At 43.6% G+C, this 17,705-nt stretch overlaps 1 protein-coding gene across 6 annotated transcripts in view; it reads right to left on the bottom strand.

The window, feature by feature from the left end:
* Positions 1 to 17,705, bottom strand: part of LOC144594813 (coiled-coil domain-containing protein 158-like) — a 510,587-nt gene that overhangs the window by 69,879 nt on the left and 423,003 nt on the right. For 5 of the 6 annotated variants that reach the window (XM_078401696.1, XM_078401706.1, XM_078401716.1 and 2 more), the window contains exons 3-8: positions 15,583 to 15,687; positions 14,632 to 14,677; positions 11,697 to 11,860; positions 10,467 to 10,663; positions 9,584 to 9,693; positions 5,291 to 5,618 (exon numbers count right to left, since the gene is read on the bottom strand). In XM_078401696.1, coding sequence (XP_078257822.1) covers positions 5,291 to 5,618; positions 9,584 to 9,693; positions 10,467 to 10,663; positions 11,697 to 11,860; positions 14,632 to 14,677; positions 15,583 to 15,687 — 950 coding nt within the window. The remainder of the gene's footprint in view (positions 1 to 5,290; positions 5,619 to 9,583; positions 9,694 to 10,466; positions 10,664 to 11,696; positions 11,861 to 14,631; positions 14,678 to 15,582; positions 15,688 to 17,705) is intronic. The other variant, XM_078401739.1, reaches the window with a different exon arrangement.

Here is a 17,705-nt window from a genome sequence, read left to right as displayed (position 1 = left end):
ATTGACTTGTTGAGACAGCAGGCAGAGGATAAAGGGTGTCTGTGAGGCTGGAGTTAATAACATCGCCAGCGCGGCTCGGCCGCGGGACGTTTCAGTGCCCGGTGCGGCTCGGCCGCGGGACGTTTCAGTGCCCGGTGCGGCTCGGCCGCGGGACGTTTCAGTGCCCGGTGCGGCTCGGCCGCGGGACGTTTCAGTGCCCGGTGCGGCTCGGCCGCGGGACGTTTCAGTGCCCGGTGTGGCTCGGCCGCTGGACTTAACATCGCCCGGTGTGGCCGCGGGACGTTTCGGTGCCCGGGGCGGCTCGGCCGGGGGGCCTTCCATCCCCTTGCGGGGGCTGTGTGTGTTGTTTGCCTCGGTAGGGGTCGAGCTGCCTGTCCGTGGGTGCGGGGGGAGGAGAGGAGAAGTTTTGTTGCCTCCATCACAGTGAGGGGGTGTTTGGAGTCACTGTGATGGATGTTTGTGTTGGGGTCGGGTGTCCTGTGTTCTTTTCTTTTTTGCTGTATTTTGTGTGACTGCTGAAATTTCGCTCGGTGTTGTGCCGAGTGACAATAAAGTGTTGTTATGTTATGTTATGTTATATGCACCATGACCAACTTCATGATACACTTGATGACGGATGTCAGAACCACTGGACAGTAGAAATGAAAGCACACCACCTTGCTTTTCTTTGGCACCGGGATGAGAGGGTGAGGCAGGTGGGGACCTCAGAATGGAGAAGTGAGGTTAAAGATATGTGTGAACATCTGGTCCGCAGGTGATTCGCCAGCTGGTGTGCAGGGATCCTGAGGACATGGCCAGGGACTCCACGTCAGCCAGTTGCTTCCCCCCCGGTTTACTTTCAGGAAGGCTGATATGACATATGCAACAGTGGCCGTGGGTACGGGCACACCAGAGGCTGTCGGGGCAGATGATGTAATTTCACTGACCTTCTATTCACAGCAAGCGTAAAATGGATTGTGCTCTCGAGATGCCACTTGGATGCATTTTTGTTGTGAAGAGTCCAGTTGTTGCTAGTGATACAGCCCAACTTCACTTTGTAACCTGTTATAACATGCAAGCCTTACGACAATCTACACTTTAATTTGGCTTGGAATTCCCTCTTGGCATCCTTGAGACTTTGCAAAGGTTGACTTAGACTTCTGTGCTTCTCTGTATCATTTGACTTGAATGCTGCAGACTTGGACCACCTGGGAGTGGGCCTCATCCATGGCTTCCAGTTGGGGAACACTCGTATTGTCTTCTTTGGCACATATCCCTCTACGCACCTACCGATGAAGCCTGACATAGCAGTAGCATACTCATTTAGGTTGGCCGCAGAGTCCTTGAATGTGGACCAGTCCACTGACTCAAAGCAGTCGCAAAGGATCTCATCTGTTTCCTCAAACCAGCATTGTATGACTTTCTGTACCAGATCCTCCCGTTTGCTTGTAAGCAAAGAGTAGAAGTACAGCTAGGTGGTCAGATTCTCCAAGGTACAGTCGGGATGGAGGGGTAGGCGTCTTTGATGGTTGTGTAGCAGTGGTCAAGGGTGTTTGAGCCTCTGGTTGGTCAGAAGATGTACTGATAGTATTTTGATAGCACACTCTTGAGGTTGGCCTGATAGAAGTCCAAGTTTAGCATCAGCAAGGGGTGAGATAGCGGCAGGTAGTGGGAACAGCACTTCACCATTAGATGTTCCAGGTTTAAGGAGCAGAAGTTTGCCAGGACTGCCATGTCCAAGAACCACACAGAGTTGATTGGGTAGAAGACGCCTCCTTCCACCCCTGATCTAGCCTGTGAAGGCATAACCCTCGGGTTGTTTGGCAGAGTCAGGTGAATGTGGGGTGAGCCATGTCTCTGTAAATTAGAGCACACTGCAGTCTCTCAGTTCCCCAACAAAGGTGAGTCTAGCTATATGCTCATTCAGCTAGTTTTCAATAGCTTGGATGTTTGAATGAATGAATGAATGAATGAATAAGTTTATTGGCCAAGTATGTACACATACAATGAATGTGTCCTGCTCGCAAGTAAAACACAAACATATAGTAAACAATTATGAATAAAGCATGAAATATTAAAACATTAAGAATACAACATTACAGTTTAAACATGTGAGTGAAATAAACCAGAGCAAAAAGAGACTACAGGCTTTTGGTTATTGAGTAGAGCTACTAGTCGCGGAAAAAAAGCTGTTTTTATGTCTGGCTGTGGCTGCTTTGACAGTCCAGAGTGTCGCCTTCCAGAGGGAAGTGCTTCAAATAGTTTGTGGCCAGGGTGAGAGGGGTCAGAGATGATCTTACCCGCTCGCTTCCTGGCCCTTGCAGTGTACAGTTCTTCAATGGGGGGAAGGTTGCAGCCAACAACCTTCTCAGCTGATCGAACAATTTGTTGCAGCCTCTGGATGTCGTGCTCGGTGGCTGAGCCAAACCAGACCATGATGGAGAAGGTGAGGATGGACTCTACGATGGCAGTATAGAATTGGACCATCATTGCCTGTGGCAGATTGTGTTCCTTTAGTTGCCGCAGGAGGTACATCCTCTTATGGGCCTTCTTGACTGTGGAGTCGATGGTGGCCCCCCATTTAAGGTCCTTGGAGATGATGGTTCCAAGGAACTTAAATGACTCCACAGATGTGACGGTGGTGTTGTTGATGGTGAGGAGGGAGGGGAAGGGGAGCTCTCCTAAAGTCTACAATTAGTTCCACTGTCTTGAGAGCATTGAGCTCCAGGTTGTTGCGATGGCACCAGGATGCCAGCTGTGTCACTTCCTGTCTGTAGGCAGTTTCCTCCCCACCCTGCATCAGTCCAATCAGCGTTGTGTCATCCACAATCTTGAGAAGCTTGACAGAGGAGTCTGTGGAGGTGCAGTCGTTGGTGTAGAGAGAGTAAAGGAGAGGGGAGAGTACGCAGCCTTGTGGAGCTCCTATGCTGAGCATTTAAGGGTCCGAGATGTGCTTTCCCAGCCTCACATGCTGCTTCCTGTCTGTCAGGAAGTTGATGATCCACTGACAGAGGGGTTCAGGCACAGTCAGTTGGGAGAGTTTGTAGTGTAGTAGCTCTGGCACAATGGTGTTAAAAGCAGAGCTAAAGTCCACAAACAGAATCCTGGCATAGGTGCTGGAGGATGAAGTGCAGGCCTAGATTGACTGCGTCATTCAACGATCTATTGGCCCAGTATGCAAACTGCAGAGGGTCCAGCAGGGGGTTTGTGATGTTTTTAAGCTGGGCCAGCATGTCCTTCAAAGGTCTTCATGACTGCAGAGGTTAGTGCGACAGGCCTGTAGACATTATGACCAGTGATCCTGGTCTTTTTGGGTACAGGGACAATAGCAGGCAGGGACAGTACAGGTTTGCAGGGACTGGTTGACAGACATTTAGCACAGAGCTTGAGGGTAGAGGGGGAAACATTGTCCGGTCCTGGAGATTTCCGGCTTTTCTGTCTCCTGAATAGCCTCTCCACCTCCTCAATTTCTATTGTTGCCAGACTGATGTTGGGCAGCAAGGAGAGGGTGGGTAGTGGACGAGGTCCCAGTATTGCAGACTGGAGTCAGGCTGTAAGTGGGTGTGAAGTGGTGATTGGGGAGGAGTGGGTGGAGAAGGGTCCAGTCTTTGCAGAACAGAGTCAGGCTGTGAGTAGGTGTGAAGTGGTGATTGGGGGTGGGGGGGGGGGGGAGGGGGTCCCAGGGTTATGTTTCTGTTTCTCAAACCTGCAGTAGAACTTGTTCAGGTCGTTGGTCAGCTGACGATTGTCCAAGGTTTTCCTCTTGTAGCTGGTGATTTCTTGCAAGCCCTTCCAAACTGAAGAGGAGTCATTAGCTGAGAACTTGCTCCGCAGCCTCTCAGAGTACCTTTCCTTGGCAGCTCTGATTCCTCGTCCAGCTTGTACTTGGCCTGCCTGTAGAGGTCTGCATCCCCGTTCCTGTAGGCCTTATCTTTTGACTGGTGAAGCTGTCTGAGTTCTGCTGTGAACCAGGGCTTGTCATTGTTGAACCAGATCTGGATCTTAGTGGGAATGCAACTGTCCTGGCAAAAGTTGACATAGGATGCCAGCAGTGTGCTGGGGAGGGGGGACTTGAAACCACGCAGTCCAGCTTGTCTCCCCATTTTCTAGGTATGTTTGCTGCTTCGAGTCGGGCCCAGGAGTTGGTGAAGTCCAACACAAGCTCCAGCACTGGGAGCGCAAGTTGAGAACTTCAACAAGGCAAGTTCAGTGAAAGGTTTGCTCTTACCAAACCCCTGGATGATTTTAACAAGACTTTATACTTTTGTACTCAAATCTGCATGCAATAAATGCCTTTTTGCTAAGATCCTATCATTTATGTACATGCGCACCTAAAGCACTTAACATGCATATTCACATCCGTGCATACAAAAGAGTTTGGCACCAAAATTACAGAGCTCTGAACATCCAAACATGGAAGAGCTAGGGACAACTTATACACTAGAGTACCTCATGAAGCAATTGTTGGCATTGGTTCCACAGCAACACAGAGGAAGCCACCCAACACGGTAGCTGGTGCAGCAGAAGCTCAGACATTTGACATCATGGCTCTGGGCACTGGCATCCAACTGTCCCATCATCCATCCTCCAGTGTATACTGGGGCACTGGAGTGAGGGTGGCTTTGTGGAGCACAAAACCATGACACAGAACAGATCAGTGGAAGTGAAATATCAGTAGAAGTGTGGAACCTGATCTCCATGTCTGTGTGTTTAATTATCAAGGGGCAGCAGCTATGAACATTTGAGTTGTTTTGGCATGTTCTTGGGGGGGAGACTAGTTATGTTGCAGGGGCAGGAAAACAAGCCACTGCTGGGAATGTTCCAGCTGTGAATGGAATAGTAAGAGTTGAATCATTAAGGCAGTTAATGCAGTAATTAAGGTAAAACAATGGGACGTGTGAACACTTTCATTGTGTTCCAACTAGAATAGGTAATGATATGAGCGGTACAACAGTCTAGGACCAGAGGGAACAGTCACAGTAAAAGGACTTACCTTTAGAATGGAGATGAGTAGAAATGTCTTTAGTCAGAAGGTGATAAATCTGTGGAATTCATTGTCACAGATGGCTGTGGAAGCCATTACACTGGGTATTTTTAAAACGGAGATTGATAGGTTTTTGATTAATAAGGGTGTTAAAGGTTACGGGGAGAAGGCTGGAGAATGCGGTTGAGAGGGAAAAATTGATCAGCCATGATTGCATGGTGAAGCGGACTCGATGGGTCGAATGGCCTAATTCTGCTCCTATGTCTTATGGCCTTACGGTTCTGTCAGAGTTCTCTGCGAAACAATGATAAAAAGGCAATAACTTACTGGACCAAGTCTTTCTTTGAGATAAGCAATTTCAGCATCCATGTCCTTCAGAACATTATCCACAGTTCTGCCCATATTCTGGATGTGAAAGCTGGAGGCAGTTTCATGTTCATTTATTTTCTTGCCAGTACGGTCCTCATAATGTATCAATACTTGATGGATTTCATTTAGCACGGCATCATAAACCTGCATCCTTTTCCTGAGTTGCTCGATCTGAGTATTAGCGTCTCGAACAGTCTCATCTTGCATGCGGTTGACTGATTCGAGCTGTTGCACTGTGCTATGCAGCTTGGTTATCAATGCTCCTTGGTCTTGGCTCTCCTTTAATCTGAAACACAAAATATATAGATTCATTTAAACAATAGCTTTGCAAGGCTACATTCTTTCTCAGACTATTTTTTATTCATTTTTCAGTATCTGAGCCTGTGGTCAGGCCTGCATTTATTAGCTGCCCTTAATTGTCTTTGATAAGAAGAAGAGGAGCTGTCCCCTTGAACCACTGCCGTCCTTCTGGTGAAGATATTCCTGCAATTTGATTGGGCTGAAGTTGCAGGCTTTAGAACCAATGATGATGATGGAACAGCAATATATATAAGACAGGATGAAGTGCACCTTGGAGGAGAACCTGCAGCTAGTGGTGTTCCCATGTATCTGAAGCTCTTGTCTCTTGGTGGTTCAGGTCACCAGCTTGAGTAGTACAGGTGAATAATTGGGATGTTCACAGATAACGAACAAGGTGGATGTATTGTGGTGGAGAAAATTAGTTATTGTGGTCCTGGAGGGAGCACAGTTAAAAAGGCTGCTTTGTCCTGGGTGATGAGGAGTTATATTCATTCAGGCAAATGGGGAGTATTCCATTACACCTTTGAATTATGTCTTTTGGACAGTGTGAAGGATTTGGATGCAAGACGGTTAGAAGGCGATTCACTCACCACAGGATACTCAGCTTTTGATCTGATCTTGTGGTGACATTTCTTACGTGGCTGGTTTAGTTGAGTTTCTGGTGAGTCATATGTCCAGATTTATGGTGATGCCATTGTGTATCAAGACTTCATGGTCAAACTCTCTTGTATTGGATATCTGCATTGCCTGGCATGTCATGGCATGAACATTACTCGCCAGATTAATTACCAAATCAAAATGTTGTGCAAGCAGGTTAGAATTGCTTCATTTGTTAGTTATAAATGAACATTATGCAGTTATAGAGTCATAAGTACCGGAACAGGCAGTTCAGCCCAATTTGTCCATTATCTGCGTTGTTCATTGCCTTTCTGACCTTCTGATGAAAGAAAGGAAGGTAATGGATGAAGCAGCTGAAGATGGTTGGACGGGACCAAGCACACTGATAGCCCTCTGTAGTGATGTTCAGAGCAAATACAACAACCATAATCTGTGCTAGATATCACTATATCCATTGAATCTTTTTTCTCTCTGATATGAATAACTAGTTTTACTCGGCTTGTTGATACAACACCACAATTGATCCTTGAGCCAAGTGGATTCAAAACTAAGCATTGGTGAACAAGTAAATTGAGAGTAAGTTCTGTTAATAACTTTTTCCACGAATATGTTAATGAGTGAGACTAAGCAGATTGGGTGGGAATTGATAAAGTGGATTTGTCTGTGTTTTGGCAACAGGACCTATCTAGATGAATTTTGTAATGCAAGTGTATTGAAACTATAGTTTACAAAGTCTTATGAAACTAAATTTCAGGAGTAAAAGGCACAGGCTAAACTGCATATTTAGAGGGTGTAACAAAGGATATTTTTTTCCACCATTTATCCTCACTAGAAACATACAGAACTTGATACACTGCTCAAGCCACAAGGTTAATAAATTTTTCAGTTACAATCCCTGGTCAATCCAATCAACTGATTCTGAGTGTTCTATATATTGATTTGAGTAAGAAAAGAATAAAGGAAAATAATAGAAATATCCACTGGAATTTGTACATCCAATGGGTTGCAATGCACTAGAATGCACAATCCTCAGGGGAAGATAAAGGATGCTGTTCCAGATCATCCCTCTTATTAAATAGCCTGGTAGAATGGATGCCTGAATGGAGAATGGACTAGTGACCACCAACAAGTGGCTGGTACCTTCAGAAGAAATAGGGAGAAAACTGTCGAGTGTCCCTATACCTAAGCTGAAGGTTTTAGATGAAGGATTCTTTGCATTAACTCTAACTCGGTTAGTCCTGTCCTCCTTTACATAAGAATACCAGGCATAATGATGTGTAGGAAAAAAATTGCAGATGTTGGTTTAAATCAAAGATAGACACAAAATGTCTGAAGAAGGGTCTCGATCCGAAACGTCACCCATTCCTTCTCTCCCGAGATGCTGCCTGACCCGCTTAGTTACTCCAGCATTTTGTGTCTACCAGGCATAATGATGAGACTCCACCACAAAATGAAATCAGAAATGTGGCATGGATGAAAAATCTACAGAAATGTTATTACAATCATTGGATTTGTGAGGGGAAATACTGGATTTCTGAAGGTGACAATTCATATGTTCAGATGCAGTCAAATACTGCCACAAACCAAATCATGTCCAAATGACAAAATATATCTTCAAATTATTATATCTTTGTTTGAACAGTATATGATTTTACCTGTTTTCAGACCTTGAATAGAAAAGTTTGTGTCTCTAAACTGGATAACAGATTTTTTTCTTGGTGCATTAATACATCATCTAGTGCGAAATAAGGTCCTCTGGAAGATTACAAGAATTTTCCACAAACAAGCTTTGTAACAACATTGGAATATTTTCCACTGCGAAAGGCGCACTAGATTGTGATTCATGCGGGTCCTGACAAGAGCATCATCATAATTTTAAAGCAGCTTCCATGTCATCAATGTGCACCACTGTATCAAGATCGTCAATCCTTAAGTACACAGTCATTAAGACAACCAGACGCTAGGAACACACTGGGAGGCGGCACGGTGACGCAGCGGTAGAGCAACTGCCTTACAGCGTCAGAGACCCAGGTTCGATCCTGACTACGGGTGCTTGTCTATACAGAGATTGTACTTTCTGCCCGTGACCTGTGTGGGCTTTCTCCAAGATCTTCGGTTTCCTCCCACACTCCAAAGACATACTTTTTAAAAATGTAAAATTGTCCCAAGTGTGTGTAATGTAATGTTAATGTGCGGGAATCGCTGGTAGGCGCAGATTCGGTGGGCCGAAGGGCCTGTTTCACTAAACTAAACACTGGCTGCCAAAGGGGAGGAGGGAGACAGTCTGTGCTACTGGTGTTGACGATTTTCTCTATCGTGCATATCAGTGCCTCCTCGTCCACGTTACTCCCACAATGTTGGGTGGCACGGTGGCGCAGCGGTAGAGTTGGTGCCTTACAGCGCCGGAGACTAGGGTTCGATCCTGACTACGGATGTTGTAAGTTCTCCACGTGACCGCGTGGGTTTCCTCCGAGATCTTCAGTTTCCTTCCACACTCCAAAGACGTACAGCTAGGTAAGTAAATTGGCTTGGTATAAATGTAAGTTGGCGCTCGTGTGTGCAGGATAGTGTCAATGCGCAGGGATCGCAGTTCGGTGCAGACTTGGTGGGCCAAAGGGCTTGTTGTTTCCGCGCTGTATCTCTAAACTAAAAAAAAATGGCAGCCTGCTTGACTAGCACCACACTAAATGTTCATTCCCTCCACCATTTATGCCGGTGACTGCAGTGGGTGTCATCTACAAAATACACCTCAATTACTCTGCACAGCGATGCAGACAGCCTGTAGCCTTTATCACGATAAGACATAGGCTTCAGATACTTTGGTACACCACAATCTGCGAGTTTTATTCTAAGTTAAACACTATCCTGACCACCTACCCAATGGCAAGAAATGCTGGCCTTGTCAGTAACACCCACATGGATATATGGACGAATGGACGGATAAAATGCCAGCAGTAAATTTTCATTTAATTATTGGTGGTTGACACCAGAAGAATTTGGACTTTCTCTTCAAATTTATTTTCCTACAAGGTTATATAGGTTAATTTACCTGAGCAGTTACAATGGTCAAAGCACTCTATATAGTGCAGATTTACACACAGATACTGTATATTTTGATTTGTTTATTCACAGATATATCACACAGATATCTTTTATTTTTAATAAATCCATTTATCGAATGCGGATGACACTGGTAATTAACCTGCAATGTTTGCTCTTGAATGGGAGAGGCCATTAAGCATTGGCCACAATGTACAGATTGGCATTAAGAAATAAATGTAATTACATACAACCTGGAAATGGCAATTACAATTAATTTGGGCCAAAACTTACCTGAGATCCATCAAGCTATCTCTTTCTTCCTGTAATTCTTGTAATTTAGATTCCAGATCCATCATACACTGTCGAACATTAAACTTTGATTGCTCATGGCATTGATCTCCCTGCAATGAGGAAGAAAATGATTTTTTTACAGCCTGTTTACATTATTTCACATTAACTGTAAGTTTCAGTATACTCCAGAATAAGAAAATAGCAATGTTAAATGAAAAATATTGTAATTGAAGTATATATTAGGCCATACAATTCAAACTTCTTAAATTCTATTCCTGGATTTACCCAGTATTAAATTCTTGCTTACGAATAGTGGATAAGAGGCATTAAGTTTTACAAGGTGCTTTGAATTCATGTCTGTTTAATTAAAATTATCCATATAGAACTATGAGGACAAATTTGGAGAATGCACTGTCACATTTTATTGCTTTTTCTGGGTTTGTGGTGGTAATGACCCTTCATGATCCCAGTGTACACCATGATGTTGCTCCCACAAATGGCAAAAATAGATAATTCCACAATATTGACCTACTAATAATAATTATTTGTAGAATTCTTTCTTGGGGCAGCACTGTTGCACAGCGGTAGAGTTACTGCTTTACAGCGCTTGCAGTGCCAGAGCTCCGGGTGCTGTCTGTACGGAGTTTGTACGTTCTCCCCATCACAGCATTGTACAAGATGACTACATGCAGTCAGCTCAGAGTCAGGAATGGTCTTAAAGTATAATCCATCCGTATATTCAACCATGAGATAGGGAATTGCACTAGGAGTAAGTGACACTAGGTTTCTACAATTTGCATTTTTCACTTCACTTTACATAAGGCTACTTGGCTCTTCAACATTCAGTCAGTTCATGGCAGTTCACTAATGCAGAACTGTTTACCTCATTCACACAGTCGTCTGTTGACTTCTCGACACCAAGCGTTCCGAAAGATCCACTGTTCTTCCTGGATACAACTAAATCTACATCATATTTAGTAGTCTGTGGAGATTTGTGACGAGGAGATTTTGAGATGGAAGCCTGAAGTACTGAGCTACGAACAGGAGTTCGTGCATTTGGGAAGTTTGTATTAAGAGATCCTGAAACAACGATTTTAAAGCATTTTAATTTTTTTTAAATCACTTTACTTATTATAAGAGTTCAGAATCCAAATTATATCACAATGCTAACATCACAAGCACAACACAATTTTTGCTCGCTGTGCGAGGATTCAGACAATGAAGGGATGTCTACAATGTGTCATCCCCACAGTTCTACTGCATCCGATACTGGTGTAAGCACTGTGCATGTGTGCTATAGATGAATAAGTTGTATAGAAAAGTGAAAACAGTAGTCCTGTCTTATCCCTGCTCACAGCCGGATTCAGATTAGTTTATTGTTAATTTCACCATGGTGCAATGAAATTCTTTATTTACGAAGCTCATTGAGAGGAAATTAATGAGTCTGCAGAGCCAGTCATGACAACTAGTCTGAAGAAGGCATCCGACCCGAAAAGTCATCCATCCTTCTTCTCCAAAGATTCTGCCTTACCCACTGAGTTACTCCAGCACTTAGTGTCTATCTTTGGAAAAAAACAGCATCTGTAGTTCCTTTTGACACATGACAACTAGCCTCATGGTTTAGAGATGGAGAGAGGTCAGAGAGGTGATGATGAAATCTTTTATGTTTTCAGAAAACACACAGAAACTGATGGTATACTGTTGAATATGTTGCTGTGGAGTATCTACAACCTCCTTGCAAAAGCTTGAAAATGTTAGTTATGTAATGTTGTTGAGGTCAGTGCTAAAATGTGTTGATTTTATAGTATAACTTGTGGAAAGATGACAGGATAAAGTTTACGCAAGCAATCCATTTAAAGTCAAGATCAATTTCAATAGAGAGAAAATCAGAGAAGGAAAAGTTTGCATATTCTGAACTTTGGATAACCTCAAGTTTATGGAAAATGAAACATGTATATGCAAACCATCAACTTCTCCAATTTCTTTTTTAAAGTTCATGGTATTTGTCAGGTGAGGCCCTTGCACAAACATGACACTTGTACGACCGATGTATAAAAACAGTTTCATCATCAGGACGACCTTTTGACAAAAGTTTGCATGGGCCTTTACTTACGGTCCATTTTTGGCTTGTCGCTGTGACTAGTTGAGGTTTGATCCTGGTTGCAACTTTTACCATCATTAAATGTCCAACTAAATTTGTCCATAGTTAACTTGGTCGCTAGCTCCACCTCTTCCTGAAGTTTCTTTGTTTCTTTTGTTTGGCTTTCTAGTTCTTTCCTGCAGATAAGTAGCAAATTGAGTTATATTTCTTTCTTCATTTAAAAAAATCATCATAATGTAGTTGCCCATTAATGCATTTGCTGTAAATAACGATTTAAAGAAGTAAAACTTTAAAAATTCTTATTTTTCTTATTCCATTGATAATTATGAATAATGGGATCTTTTACATTTTCTATATACAATGGAATGGTAATTCCATTTGTGAATTGCAATTGCAATTGTGAAAACATCATACTTCCATATATGCAGGCAAAATATGTTTTCCTTGTTTCAAAAAAAGTTTCAAAAAAGTTTTTGAGATCATGCTAACAAGCTCCAAAGGACACAAAAGGTATAGCTACAAGACTGCTGAAATCCACCCCATATTAACCTCCTACCCAAAAAGTCTGAACAAAGCATGATGCATGCCATTATTCAAGCGAGTTTGTCAACTGTCCACAATGAAGAATAGAACACAGAATAGTACAGACGATAGACACATGAAGCTGGAGTAATAGTGGAACAGGTAAAGTCTCTGGCGGTCTGACAGTACTCTGACTGTGCTCAGACTTGAACAAAAGTCTTGACTCAAAACATCACCCATTTATTCTCTCCAGTGATGCTGCCTGTCCCGCTGAGTTACTCCAGCTTTTTATGTTTACCTTCAGTTTAAACCAGCATCTGCAGTTCCTTCCTACACAGAATAGTACGGCACAGGAATAGGCCCTTTGGTCCACAATGTCTGTGCCGAACATGATGGCAAATTAAACTAATCCCTTCTGACACAAACATGATCCATACCCCTTCATTCAAACACATTCCTGTGCCCATCTAAAAGTCTTGTAAACACCACTGTCATATCTGCTTTCAAGTCAAGTCAAGTCAAGTTTATTTGTCGCATACACATACACGATGTGCAGTGAAATGAAAGTGGCAATGCCTGCGGATTGTGCACAATAAAGAATTACAGTTACAGCATATAAATAAAGTTAATAAGTTACTATAGTGTAGACAGAAATTTAGTCTCTGGAGTTATAAAAGTTGACAGTCCTGATGGCCTGTGGGAAGAAACTCCGTCACATCCTCTCCGTTTTTACAGCGTGACAGCGGAGGCGTTTGCCTGACCGTAGCATCTGGAACAGTCCGTTGCTGGTGTGGCAGGGGTAGAAACAGAAACATAGAAAATAGGTGCAGGAGTAGGCCATTCGGCCCTTTGAGCCTGCACCGCCATTCAATACGATCATGGCTGATCATCCAGCTCAGTAACCTGTACCTGCCTTCTCTCCATGCCCCCTGATCCCTTTAGCCACAAGGGCCACATCTAACTCCCTCTTAAATATAGCCAATGAACTGGCCTCAACTACCTTCTGTGGCAGAGAATTCCACAGACTCACCACTCTGTGTGAAGAAATGTTTTCTCATCTCGATCCTAAAAGACTTCCCCCTTATCCTTAAGCTGTGACCCCTGGTTCTGGACTTCCCCAACATCGGGAACAATCTTCCCGCATCTAGCCTCTTCAACCCCTTAAGAATTTTATATGTTTCAATAAGATCCCCCCTCAGTCTTCTAAATTCCAGCGAGTATAAGCCTAGTCTATCCAGTCTTTCTTCATATGAACGTCCTGCCATTCCCGGTCCCTCATAATCTTGCTTGTTCTGGATCTGCACCTCCTGATGTATAGGTCCTGTAGGGGGACGAGTGTAGTTCCCATGGTGCGTTCTGCCGAACGCACTACTCTCTGCAGGGCCATCCTGTCCTGGGCAGAGCTGTTCCCAAACCAAACTGTAATGTTGCCGGACAGGATGCTCTCTACAGCCCCAGAGTAGAAGCAATGAAGGATTCTCAGAGACACTCTGAATTTCCTCAGCTGTCTAAGGTGGTAAAGGCGCTGCTTTGCCTTACCCACCAGTGCGGCAATGTGCGTTGCCCATGTCAGATCCTCTGTGATGCAGACTCCCAAGTATTTAAAACTGCTCACTCTATCCACAGTAGACCCATTTATCTCCAGTGGCGTGTACGTCCTTGGATGTTTAGCCCTTCTAAAGTCCACAATCAGCTCCTTTGTTTTGGTGACATTCAAGAGGAGGCTATTGTCCTGACACCAGAGTGCCAGATCAGCCACCTCCTCCCGGTAGGCCTTCTCATCGTTGTTGGAGATCCGGCCCACCACCACAGTGTCATCAGCAAACTTGATGATGGAGTTTGAGCTGAACCTGGCCCCACAGTCATGTGTGTACAGGGAGCACAGTAGGGGGCTAAGGACGCAACCCTGAGGGGATCCTATGTTCAGGGTGAGGGAGCTAGATGTGTGTTCCCCCATCCTGACCACTTGGGGCCTGGCGGTGAGAAAGTCCAGGACCCAGGCACACAGAGGGGTGCTAAGCCCCAGTTCCAGCAGCTTCTCATTGATGTGCGGGTTTGTAGGTTAATTGTCCAAAGTGTACGGGGAATGGATGCGAAAGTGGGATGGCATAGAGCTACCGTGAATGGATGATGGATGGATGGTGTGGATTCGGGATGGCAAAGAGCTACTGTGAATGGATGATCGATGGATGGTGTGGATTCGGGATGGCATAGAGCGACTGTGAATGGATCGTCGATGGATGGTGTGGATTCGATGGGCCACATGGCCTGCTTCCACGCTGTATCTCTAAACTAATGCAAAAATCAGAGCTTAACTTTTCCATGTGTGGATGAAAATAAATAATGCACTCACTGTCTACAGTTCATACAATTCATTATCATATTACAGAGAAGGTTCAGTCTTATTAGCATTTAGTAAACTAACCTTAATTCCTCCAAGTTCTTGCTCGGTCTTTTACTTGCAGAAATACCTGAAAGAGAACTCTAATACTTACACATTTGTTGCTCAACATCAATGGAATTATAATTGAAATTAATTTAACCAAGAATTTGAAAATATTAATGCTTCCTACATCTCTGAATATACATGAAGCAGATCATAGAGCTTAATGGAATGACACAGAAAAATCATTTACATAATGTTCATAGTTTGTAACTTGAATATTACAAAAACCACTACCGGTGCAGTATTAAAGTTCCAATGACCTTAAAAGCCATTAATTTTGTCACAAGAAATGCTCAACATCAGAAACCTCAAGGTAACAAAACAGAAGAAATTAGGACTAGCAGGCCTGATGTTGCACAGCAACCCACATATTTTTATCACATCAGATTTATCTTCTATCCCATCTGACCATAACTATAGTTTCCCACCATATGGGCAGAACCAGACTCTCTTCAGTGCTTTACTTCTGTGCAAAGAAATACATAAACGAAAAGGATTTAAAGAGGTGGTGTTCCAGAGGTATGAAAGCACAGGACAGACCACAATTCTGTCACAATTCTGAGACTCAATTGTGGATATCTGTGCTGCTACAGAATCACTTGGCGATCTATCCCATCTGGATTTAGATATTCAGACAGCATTGCTTTTCTGTACTATACCCAATGAAAATTAACTTAATTCTCGAGCTGAATTTAATTGTGACTATTTCGGAGTTGAATCAAGCCAATCATGAAATCTGGCAGCCACTTCCCACAGTGTCTCACCCTTGCACATCTGCAGTGATTTCTGTATCAGTTGCAGATGTGACAATGTAAATTCCCTAGCAACATTTCCCTCAGACCATCGCCAGGAAATTAGATGAAGTTGTCCTGCACACAACCACTTCTGGGAACAGGGGGTCTGGACCTCTGTCAGTCGTCCCTTACTTACCATTGATTCCATAGGCTTTTTCCGAACGTGACACTGAGCTCTCCAATATCGTCCAACCGACTTCACTCATGGAACCACCATTCACCCTATGCCCAATCCCCGCTCCTGCCACCCAAAAGAAGCACACATTATATTTTACATGCAGCATTATCGTACCATGGCATGACACACATATTTGTCAGCGGCCAGGGACAACTTAACTCGATCCAATAATAAGTTAGGTTCACATGGAAGAAGTTTTATTTTTATTTTTTATTTTTTTATAATTCTATTTTTATTTTGATTTTCCAGTTACCAGTTTCCAGTTACATACATTCCGCAATGATACACATTCTCATTCACCTTAAACCCTCCTAAGTTAACAAATACTGCATATCCCAAAATAAAGCATACCACAGGTATTGGAAGCACTACAAGGATGGGTAATGACTTACTGGACATTTGATCATATCCAAAACTTAACTACACACAAAAACAAAAACAACTAAAACCAACATTTGGGGTATACCTCTATAATATTTCATCACTACTTCTGGAGCGGTATGAAATCAAGGAAAATGAGATAGGACTCGGAAGTAGGATACAAAGATCCGCTTTAAACGAATGATGGCCGTAAGGGCATGATGTACAACATCCATTTTTCCCACCTTTGTTTTCAAAGGCATTACATTCACAGAGTCACTTCCTGACTTGCCTGTCATCAGTTAAGTATGGATGGAGTGTAGCAACTCGACTGATCAGGGAAGTACCCCAGAGAAGGAGCGACAGCAAACAGCAACATGAAGTGTGTATACTTTCTGCAGGTGCAGCAGACTTTTAAGAGAACATTTATAATCTCTTGTCATGCAAACTGGATGACACTTGAGCACAGGGCATGTACAGCCATTTAATTTTGACTGCTTTCAGAGGGATATTTTACAAAGCTGTACTTTAATATGCTTAGTAATTATTGCGGAGTGGGAGAGAGGGGAAGATGGCAGGAAAGCAGGTTCATCCCAGCTACCTATCCTTGCCCTTCATAGATCCCTCTTGGAAAAGATGATCTTGACTACTATTCTAGTGCCTGCTGAAGTGCACCAAGGTATCTTGTTGGTAGTTTGTGTTCTACGTTTAGGTTTATTATTGCCACATGTACCAAGGTACAGTGAAAAGCTTTTTTTTGCATGCTATCCAAGCAGATTAGATATACCATATATACATACAATCAGTTCAAACTCGAGTACAATAGAGAGAACAAAGGGGAAGGTACAGAGTGCAGAATATAATTCTCGGCATTGGAGCTCATCAGTTCATTAGAAAAGGTCCAATGTCCTCAATGGGGTAGGGGTCAATATCCTAGCCTATAGACAGACTGTTCAGAAGTCTGATAAAGGAGGGAAGGAAGCTGTCCCTGAGTCTGGCGGTGTGCGCTTCCACTGTACCTTCTGCCGGACGGGAGTTGGGAGAAGGAGGAATGGCTGGGTGGGAGGCCTTTGATTATTTTGGCTTTTTTTCCCGAGGCAGCATGAAGTGTAGATGGAATCAATGGTGGGAAACCTAGTCTGTGTGATGAACTGGGCTACATCAACAACTCTCTGCATTTTCTTACAGTCTTGGCCTGAGCTATTCCCAAACCATCATTATGCTTTCTCTGGTGCATTAGTCTGTAAGAGTCACTGGAGACATGCCGAATTTCCTCAGTCTTCTCTGGAACCAGAGATGTTGGTGTATCTTGTTGGCTGTCGCATCAGTGTGGTTGGTCTCGGGCAGATTGAGGTCTGTGGGTCAGAAAGTCGAGGATCCAGTGGCAGAGGGAGCAGCTGATTCATAGGCGCTGGAGTTTGGAGATGAGTTTGGATGGTGTTGAAGGCAGAGCTGTCAGCGATAAATAGGAGTCAAATGTGGGAGTCCCTGTTGTCTAGGTGTCCCAGAGATGAGTTTAGGGCCAGAGATAGCTACTGCCGTGGACCTATTGCACCAATAAGCAAACTGTAGTGGATCAAGACAGGCTGTGAGGCTGGAGTTAATGTGCATCATTCTCTCATAGAAACATAGAAACATATCTCTCATAGAAACATAGAAACATAAAAAGTAGGTGCAGGAGTGGGCCATTCGGCCCTTCAAACCAGCACTGCCATTCAATA

Source organism: Rhinoraja longicauda, chromosome 1, assembly GCF_053455715.1.
Source record: "Rhinoraja longicauda isolate Sanriku21f chromosome 1, sRhiLon1.1, whole genome shotgun sequence".
Taxonomy (NCBI): domain Eukaryota; kingdom Metazoa; phylum Chordata; class Chondrichthyes; order Rajiformes; family Arhynchobatidae; genus Rhinoraja; species Rhinoraja longicauda.
Note: the sequence above shows the minus strand (reverse complement) of the source record. Positions and strands in the feature narration are given on the sequence as shown.